Source organism: Anneissia japonica, unplaced genomic scaffold (genome assembly GCF_011630105.1).
Source record: "Anneissia japonica isolate Jap-2015-1 unplaced genomic scaffold, ASM1163010v1 scaffold3246_len135504_cov135, whole genome shotgun sequence".
Classification (NCBI taxonomy): domain Eukaryota; kingdom Metazoa; phylum Echinodermata; class Crinoidea; order Comatulida; family Comatulidae; genus Anneissia; species Anneissia japonica.
Genome location: NW_022703956.1, coordinates 120,858 through 131,304, shown reverse-complemented (window position 1 = coordinate 131,304; position 10,447 = coordinate 120,858). Strand labels below are relative to the sequence as shown.

The window sequence follows — 10,447 nt, the reverse complement described above, 5'->3', positions numbered from 1 at the left end:
GAGGGCCATTTTTTATTTCTTGATTCAATTCTTGCTTATACAGTATTTAAATATTTGAAGATTAAAAAATATATATATATCATTTCTATTACCGAATTTTTCATTGGGGCCATTTTTACCTACCTGTCATATGGGGAAGGAGAATGATCATTGTACAGTACTGGGAAATTAGAACATCAAAGTACAATTATATTGTTGGACTTTACTGTCATCCTTAAATAGGCGTATGGTTCCACTTTATAGTAAAAGTAGGCCTGTATGGATTCTCTTGTTTACAGTATATTCATTTTTTTATTGCAAGTGTTGTCATATAAATAGATTACCAAAGACTAGCAGTAGTGTGTACATACATGTGCCTCGGACTAAGTCCTGAGGATGATGCCTTGCTTGATAAGGCTATATAATGACATGACTTTATTATTGAGTGGTACGCCTATTTTTCTATGACAGTATTAAGGTCTGCATCAAAATTATTGGAAAATTTGACTCAATTGTAATAATCACAAAGGGGAAACTTATTCTCTCGATCTAGGCCTAGATTCTGTACCATAACAGTGATTATCAGAGCAGCTGCCGTGAAAAGCAGAATCCAAGCAAGGCCGAGCAGGCTTGCTTAGATTTTTCGCCAAGCGAAGAATTTAAGCAAGGCATGCCAAGAGTTTGGTGGAATCAGTCCTTGTTTGATAATGGTTATACATAGGCCTAGCTAAATGAAACTCTTTACTAAATGGAACCATAAGCCTATTTATCGATAACAGTACTTAAGTCAAACAATATTGTACTTTTTATGTTCTAGTTTCCCAACTGTTTTATGATCATTCTCGTTTCACCGCTCATCGCGGGTGATCTGCAATAATGCCAGTCTTGAAAAATGACGTCACGCACATTCTGGCACTTCATTGGGTGATGGTGACGTAATGCCATTTACCGTACCTTTAGCAAATTGAAGTAGAAATACGGTACCGTATGTCTAGCCACGGCGATAAAAAATGTACACTTCTAGACCATGCAGTCTTCAAAATAAAAATTGTAACCTTTGGTAATCAACTACATTCTCCACATACATTTTTGAAACTTTATTTAAAAAAACCTAAACCATAATTCACCACTATAGACACTTTTTGACAAAAATGAAAAATTACGACTTTGTTACCCAATAATATGAGAAGTATTCTAATTATAGACAATGGGTCGTGTCTCATTTGTTATATTTTTATTATTCATTATTTTCACTTGACTCGCATAAATAATTTTGTTCGAAGAACATTTATATGCAGTTGTACTTCGCAGCACTTCACTTACAATTTCTAGTTATATATATATAGGCCCACGCCTATATTAGAGGCACCACTTAAATTGTATTAAATAAAAAATAATTGTTGTATTGTATTGTTGATGATAGGCCTATTCATGAACAAAGTTATTTCAAAGTAGAGTGTGAGAGTGCAATTTCCGCCGGCACCTTGAGGTCCACACAATTTTCGGACCCCAATCCCAACCATGTGGGGCTGAGATGGTGTGGACTCTCACGCACCCGCCCCAGAATTCGTTTTGATTTGTATCAAAGAATATAGATAGCTTGGCCTACCTATATTTTTTGTTTGTATCCGCTTTACCGACCGATGCAACCGTTCTGTAGGGTAGGCCACCGCGCGCTGGTGCTTGGCCACTCCCCTTTGTCTTCGTTTGACGCAGATAACAATCTAATCTACCTGCCCTTTCGATGACCGAAGTTCATGTTAGCAGACGGTTATGATAAATTGGCTATTTGCAGATGACGTTAACGCCGACATTATATCGAAATTTCAACAATGGCGACTAGGCCTAGTAGTAGTAGGCTAGTATAATAGAGACTAGTTCAGCAGCGTGTTTAGAGCGTGTGAGGCTGGCTTTTTTAGCGTGTGTCTGTTCCTTTCGTCGGCCGCCGATGATTCATCTAAAGACGCGTTTGATTCATCAGTCGTACACCTTCGTGCTGCTTTTGTATTAATTAAGGCACTAAAGCCTAGTCGTTCACAATGGCGTCGTGTAGTAGTGTGGAATCTCGATATTCAATTGTTGAAATCATACTGCTTTTCTTGGCCTGTGGAGCAAACTTGGCTACATTGGCATTTATATCGATGTCAAGAGTAAGTAGGCCTATAATTTATACATTCGACAATTGGCCTTATTAGTTTAGGCCTTGCCTATAGTAATTTTTTGTTACACTCCACCAGCTATCATCAGCGCCGCGAGTTAATGCCACCCGAAATGCACACTTGTCAGGGGATTTAGAGGGGAGCTGGCCTTGCCCGTCGCCCTTTCGGAAAGTAAAAAAAAAAAAAAAAAAGAAGAAAATAGAAAAAGAAAAAATTAATCGCCCAAATGGCCTGAGGTGATTTTCGGGCGTCTAGAACACAGAAATTTCGTGGGATTATTCCCCCGTACCCCTAGGGTATTGGTATCTCGATCGGTCCCACTTTAAGCCCCTTCCGACCCCCTTTTTGGACATTTCTGGATTCGCCCAGCTTTTTGTGTAAGGGTCTATACAGTCCTATACCGTACTACCGTATAGTAGGCTTACTTCTTGTTTATAAAGGGCACCACTTATTTTTATACCTCCCTGGGCAAACCAAGGCATACGATAAGTTCCCCACCCCCCATATGGATACCTTTGTCCTATTAAACAATGAATGTAGAAGTGGTTGGCGCATCGGTTGTGGCTTGGACTCCCAACCTCGAGGTCGGTGGTTGGAAACTCTCGCTGTGCAAATCGCTTGTGTCCAATTGGGCAAGGCACTTTATCTACGGTTGCCTCTCTCCACCCAGGAGTACAAGTGGGTACCTGGTAGGTTCCAACACAACTGTGCTGATTACTAGCCGCAATATTATTATGGAATAATAATATAATTTAATTTAATAATTTAATTTGGTGTTCAATGGGTTCCATATGTGTTTGATCCAATGACCGGGGTAGTAATGTGAAGCGCTTAGAGGCTTTGTTAAGGCATTAAGCGCTATATAAGAACAACATATTATTATTATTATTATTATTATGTCCCCCTCCCAATATTAGGAAATTTTTTGAAAAAAGTAACACTAAGACAGTTGTACACGGCATTCTAATTTAAAGAATTAGATTGTGTTGCTATTGTTATGAAGTATTGCTTAAAGGTTTGCATGGCGAAGAAATAATATATATGTTGAAGCTTGCAGTACACCACGTAAGTAGTGTACAGTTTATCACCATCCAGCCTCTCTACCCAAACATATAAGTATTTCCCTGTTTGGAGTGTCTGCAGATATTATTCTCCTGAAGACGATTGAAGCACCTCAATCGAAACGTCAAGACTTTCTCAACTACAACAGTTCTTTTCAGAACTACTTACTTGGTGTACCACAAGCTTCAACATATATATTATTGTTATGAAGTCGTGAAAAATATATTTGATAATTCGTAAACACGTTTTCTGCCGAATGACTCTAATGACTTGTACGTGCGATATATTATTATATATTATTATGTTGGATATTATGTTGGCATTAATTGATTATATACTCATAAATAAAATTCGCAAATACCGATGTACGGTAACTATACCAAAAGATTGACTTCTATCATTTAGTGACCACATGTTCACCATGAGCCTTGTTGATGCGCCCCAGCGTAATCAACAAAAACCAACACCAACTGAAGTACTGTAGTAATAAATAGGCCTAGATATGATCTTTTCTCTTTTTGGGGGGGGGGGGCATGGCCCCCCCTGGATCCGCCCCTGTACCTCCCATGAGATGTTGTTAAAAATGTGAAAAATAACATTGACTAAGTAGGCTAATGATTCCCATGAGCATTTTAATTAGCAATTTTATTATAACATTAACAGGTAAACTGCTAAAGTTAATTACTGTAGCTAATTTTTTTTTTACAAGGTTGGCGATTTTGCTAATGAGACATACTGTTAAAACCTGCCTGTAAACAGTGTAATAATAAATAATATTATAGGCATAGGCCTATATACCGTATTTCTTCCCCCGGGGGCATTTATTGTTGAGAAGTGTTTTTGAGGTGGCATTTAGAGAGGCGTTATTTTTTGTTGGTGTATTAAATAGATACGAATTTACTCAAATAAACGCCCCTTAATTTCGCTGTGTGAGCATTACAACATAATACAGTAATTACCATCAAGATGTGTATTGCGGGATCATTTGCTGATTCCAGCCAGGTGAAAATCTAATTCTACTGGAGTAGAAGAACATTAATAGAATGTGTTGAGAATGATGTTGATTTCATTATTTTTGTTTACAGTCAATTAGTGGGAGTTTATTCAAGGAAATTATTGCATATGAGAAGGCCTTAAGACACCAATGCGACAAATAAAATCGGCAACCCAATTTTTGTTTGTTTTGTGTTAATTATGTTATTACTGTTAAAAAGAAATATACTATGTATCACCATCATTAGGCCTACTGTTAATAGGCCTATCATTGTTTATAAGTATTTGAATATTTCTGTATGGGACTTACAGTACGCATAACTTTAATGTCAAAATGTGTATGCTTCGTGATTATTTTATTATTCTCTGTTTTTAGCATGACAACGATGGTTCGTGTCTTTTATTTGCTGAAATACAGGTAATATCAAGGAATGCGGCGGCGCATCATTCGAGCAAATGTCGTTTTCCGATCAGTGTTCACATTGCGTCATTTCTTTACGCGGCCTTCCATGTGATCTATTGGCTGTATAAACTGATTCGGGGCCAAGAAGGATCGTGAGTACAAATCCATATCCACACTATAGTGCCTATCATATTTTTGTATAAGAATAAAGTACTTACTATTCTTATTAGTCAAGCAGTAAAGCATAACATGTTAAAATTATATTTTAATTTTAAATGAAATTGATTGATCCAGTCTAGACCAATTATATTTATTGACGGATAATTAAATTTAAAGATATTGTGTGTGGATGAGTATGATGCTGAGATTAAGTTAAGTTTTGCTCCTTGTTATAATCGGACGTCTTTAAATGGTTTGAAGGAGTTTGATTTAAAACGTCGACTCATAAATCAAAATTGTTTAAATTGATGAACGAAATCAAATATATTTTAGGTTTAATAAATTGCAAATATTTATTCTAGGTTTTTAATTCAGTTTGTTTGTTAAGTGGAAATTTGTCTCATAATATCTTCTGCATAATAGACCTACCGTATACGGTACATGGATAAGCACACACTCGAACGAACGCTTCGCATATAACCTGTACAGTATGTCATTTTGGAATAATTTCTTTCATCATGTATACGTAACCACCAAATAGATGTGAAAAAATCTAACAGAGGAAAAACCATTTTCCACATATTTTATCATTAATGTCTTACTCATAATTCAATTAATATTGCCAACCTGGGCTCATACAGCCTAACAACACCTTTTGAAAATAATTTTGTGCTGTGCTTGACAATTCCTGTGAAATAAAACTCAATTCAGTTTACATCAAAAATCCTCTTTGAATAAGCCCCTTCCTTTACACCCCCCCCCCCTTGAATATAGTGAATATTAGGGAAAATTACAGGGTGTATTTAAACAGCAAGAAATGCATGTAGCCTATTGTTAAGAAAAAAAATATAAAAATCTTGCTTTGTGTTTCCGTATACAGGAAATTCCTACAGGTAGTGAGTATCTTCGCCTATGGAATTTTATCCCTTTTACTGTTTGTTGTCTCTATCCTGATAACAATGGGACTGAAAAGTTTGTGCAATGAAATATATGAAAAGTCACCAAGAAAACGTGACAAGTAAGTACAGTACTAAAGTTATATAATAAAGGATGATAGGTAAGATAGACACACAATCCTAGGTATATACCGTCTGAGTATGTTGTATCAGTCAAATGTTTATTTTCTGTTTTATGACTAGGTCTATTTCGTTAGTGCCGTGTTTACAATGTCGGACCTACCTACTAAACTACATGGTGGTTTGTCCAGAAAAAAAAAATCTTTTTTTAATAGTATGATATTCATAACGATTGGAACTATTACATTGTAGTTGCAGGGATTACCAGAATAAAAGACTTGGTGACATCTTCAAAAACCCTGGATATGCTAAGTTCTATGATATTCTGCACAATGCCGAGGTAAACATTATCATATGCTAGTGGTATGTCTTTATTAAAAGATGTGGTTAATATATTAAATTAAAATCCAAATAGTCATTTTAAATCAAGTGCCAGACATTTATAGACCTGTATGCATCTATTTTTAATCTGGTAGAATCGAAGTGGCACATGCTACGACAAAGCAGTACTTTGATACTTCTGTTAATGATACAGTAAGCCTACCAAAAACAGAAAAACAGCATTGAATCATAATGTTATTTTTATTCACCTGTTAGATTGCTTCGTGGATTGCATTCTCAATTTGGTTCATTGTAGCTGCGTTGACCATGTCGCGCTGCTATTCCAGAAAACCAGGATACATCAGAACACGACTTGAACCAGATAAACCAGAAGTTATATAAAAATAAACACTGTGCTTTAACTGTAAGTAATAGGAACGTATACTGAAGAATAAATGTGGCACTGAAGAACAGTATTTGTCAGATTGTCGCCATCCAACGCTGGTGTTCACACGTTAGGGCTCAAATGTAGGACATCTTGCTTTTGATAAGCCTACATCAGATTTGACCATGATTTGACTATCATATGATGAAGCCCTGTGTGGACAGAATGTACTGTATTCGTTTTTTCTTACAAGATTTTATATGCAGAAGCCAGGTGCATCGTTTTGTTAGATCTTTAGTAGAATTTTTATGAATGAAAGCCAACCAATTAATTTACTATCACACTGGCAAAGAATTGATTATCGTAAATCAGAATTCGTAAGTGATCAATATTTTTAAATAAAAGTAAATATAATTGAGTAGGTCATCTAATTGTAGCAGTGTTTTAAAAGATTTAAATATCAATAGGCCTTACTGTATTATGGAGAGAATGTGCATGTCCCCGTCCATGCTGTTGTTTTGTAGGACCAATATCTAACGGGCGGTGTTTAGTGGGAATGTCAATAGGGAGGAGGAGCATTTAAACGGATGTTATTTGTATTGTGTAATTTAACTGTTCCCTGGTATTGTTAACAAGTTTATCAGCTATGTCATCACGATGTGATTCTTAGTGTCTGTGTCAGTTACGTAGAAATTACATTATATTAATCAAGACGTAATGTGGACAACATGTAATAAAACAAGTTTAGGCATACCAATTAGATGTTATGATAAAAAGGTTGTAGAAACTCTTTGTGCACTGTAATGGCAAATGTGTTGTTGAAGCAACATTGTGACAAAACTAGGACCTTGTTTTCACTAAAAAATAATCATGTTTCATCTTTCAGTTAGGCCTACTCATTACTGTAAAGTGCACCGTATTAGGCCTCGTCCGAATAACTAAATTCGATAGCGCAAAGTCGTAGTTGATTTACGATTTTAAATGCAATATTAGACCCGTAGTTTAGTTACGTAAGTGTTATGTCAACCTCAAAGAGTACAGTCTACGGTAAATAATGCAAGTACTTGCAGTAAACTATCCACGATATTTTTTTTATCAAGTATATATCAAGTCAACAGACTACGGATGTCTTCGCCAAGTAATCAAACCCCGATAAGTTTATAATTAAGTTATGTATAGAAATTTTTTTTTTTATTGAAAACAGTCTGTTTATACAGTATATACAGTAATTTATATTATGGCCAGTTATTTGTACAGTCAGTACTGTATTTTTGAGTTAGGTCTTGAGCATTGAATGCTATACCACGTAAAACATATTCCACCATTTTTCCAATAAAGAATATTATATGACTGAAAACTTTCTGTACTTTACTTGCTACAGTACTCGTTAGACCCTCTTCGCCAGGGGTACTTACTTTAGACTCTCTTGTCAAGGGGTACCGGTACTTATTTACTAATCGATAGACCCTCTTGTTCAGGTGGTGGGGTACTTACTTGTGTACACTCGATAGACACTGCCTGTTAGAGCCTCTTGCTACTCCTTTGACCCTCTACATGCTACTCATTAGATCCCAATGTCCAAGGGTGTACTTGTTCAGACCTTCTTGACTATGAGTACTATGAGTACTTGCTATACGCGTTAGAATTCCTTCTTCAGTGAGTAATTTGCTACTTGTTAGGCACTCTTGTCCAGGGGTGGTACTTTGTTGTCAGTAACTGTGTTGCTGAAGAATTAGTTGCTTTTGCTCCCATAAGTTTATATAGGCTTATGTCAACAAATGTTGCAGCAGGAGACTTGTAGCAGTAAGCCTTATATACTTTATATACATGTTTCTCAATCATACAGTATTATCAAACCCTAATATTAACCAACATATTTTATACTGAAATTATATATATATATATATATATATATATATATATATATATATATAATTAAAACGGAACAGTAGAGAAAATCCGATCAGAATGACAAAATAAACAACTAAGTATCCACTGGAAGGAATCCCAATATCTGCAGACGGATCCGATTCGGCCTTCCAGGACTCATCAGTGCAGCTGGGGTATAGACCCAAAAGAAACGTTTGACCAGCTTAGGAAGGGCCCAAACCAGTCCCACTACCACTAATGATTACAGAGCCAAACCAAGGCAATATATGTTTTTATATATATATATATATATATATAAAATACTTCCCATTACCTATTTGGTAAGTTTATAAAATCAATACAACATACGATTAATTTCGGTTTCCTCACATGATCGATTGTCCTAACCATGTTACTAGGTGGGGATACTGATGCAGTTGATGAAAAAGAGAAGCCCGAGGTGGGGACACTTGTCATATCAGTTTAGCCTAAACAAGTTTCGACCCCGTCTTTACTCTTAGGAAAGAAAATGCTGTAAATAGACCCTGAAAAGGCAAGACGAGTGGAGTAGTGCCGATTGGTGATAAGTAATAAGCAAAAAGATTTAATTTACTAATTGCGCCCACTTGATACGGGTACATTTCTAGTAGTAGCAAGGATGCATAAATTCATCAGGCGCTGAAACTAAATACAATACAAAATATATAAACCTACAATATGCGAACTAGCCTATCGAAAACATGTATGGTACAAATATATTATTACATTTTCATCATCTTTATCATTATCCTCATTTTCTATTTTTACATAATTATGATATATACAATGATAAATAAATCGCATTGATTAATTTATACGATTGAATATTCAGGGCTAGGAAATTATGCTAACAAAAGGCCAACAAAACTTCGTAAACTCGGTTATCACCAATTGACAGTACAGTATCCTTAATAATCGGTGTACGATTGAAAAAAGTAACCAAACCAGCTTAAGGTGGAATATAGGCATAACATTATATAGTCACTATATAGAAACATTTGTGCGTTTTCTGATTTGTTTTCTTAATTATAATTAATTAACTTAATTATAATTCAAATCATTTCATTTCGAAAATGATTTGAAGGTCTACCCTGTTATATTGTGATGTTACATCAAGATCGATCTTAAAGTGAAAGACAGTTTTTGGATTCGTCTGAAAAGTCCATCACCGAACTTGAGTAACCAACGTTACCATAGCTGGTTTTGAAAAAAGTGTATAAATTTTTGCGCAAGCGTGTAATAATATTAAGTTGATATTTACACAGCGCGGTGTTAGATAATAATTGCCTAAGCATAGGAAAGACAACTCGGGATGCTGGGATTGGAAGGCAACCATCTTCAACCGCCAGAGGACACCTCATACAAAATATTACAGACTAAGTTTTAATAACAGAAAATGGAATGTTTCCTTTAAAAGGATCAAATTGCTATCGATTTCCAATCGGACAGATCGTTAAGTTGATTTACAGGCGTAAATTAATTACCAACCAGTTAAAGGTAGGTTTATGACATAGGGGCTTGCAGAAAAAATGCAAATGTATTTTAAAATCTTTTTAGCAATATTTAATTTTAATACAGTACAAATATGTAATGCTATATTTTAAGTGCATTTGACTCAACACAGGTAATATGTATTGTTTGGATTGTGCTGTTCGCCAGACCTAGTATGATCACAAAGGAATGGGAGCCATTTATACATTCACAGTGTCTGTGGAGTTGAGAATCGCAAACATCTGCTGACGTGTAAGTAGATTCTCTTTATCCTCTCTGTTAATTTCACTCATCCCGCTGTCATTAGTGTGAATTGTTTTAATCTGACTGGCATCACCAAAACCATCCTTTTCAATATCGAACCCGCAGTTAGGACAGGAATGTGGAAACTGTTTCTGAACGTTTTCATTGATCTTGTTCTTGACTTGCTGCAGACTCTCTTCGTTACCGAGCCGCGTTCGAAAATAAACTCGCGCCATTATGAAGAAGAAGAACATTTCTGTGATAATCAGCATGTCATTAACATCTGTAAAAACAACAGGCGTTGATTGATTGACTGACTGTTTATATA

The 10,447-nt window shown here is 35.7% G+C and overlaps 1 protein-coding gene across 1 annotated transcript; it reads left to right on the top strand.

Moving 5' to 3' along the window:
* Positions 1-1,678: 1,678 nt before the first annotated feature.
* Positions 1,679-7,834, top strand: LOC117104545 (transmembrane protein 179B-like). Its single transcript, XM_033245402.1, has 5 exons — positions 1,679-2,129; positions 4,570-4,748; positions 5,636-5,773; positions 6,024-6,111; positions 6,369-7,834. The coding sequence occupies exons 1-5, from the start codon at positions 2,019-2,021 to the stop codon at positions 6,492-6,494; spliced, it is 642 nt and encodes a 213-aa protein (XP_033101293.1). The 5' UTR covers positions 1,679-2,018; the 3' UTR covers positions 6,495-7,834.
* The last annotated feature ends 2,613 nt before the right edge of the window (positions 7,835-10,447 follow it).

Bases quoted from the DNA above. Each gene is read 5' to 3' on its own strand.
- LOC117104545 (XM_033245402.1), top strand. From the start codon at position 2,019: ATGGCGTCGTGTAGTAGTGTGGAATCTCGATATTCAATTGTTGAAATC. The intron at 2,130-4,569 runs GTAAGTAGGCCT...CTCTGTTTTTAG, and splicing joins CATTTATATCGATGTCAAGA to CATGACAACGATGGTTCGTG. The intron at 5,774-6,023 runs GTAAGTACAGTA...ATTACATTGTAG, and splicing joins TCACCAAGAAAACGTGACAA to TTGCAGGGATTACCAGAATA.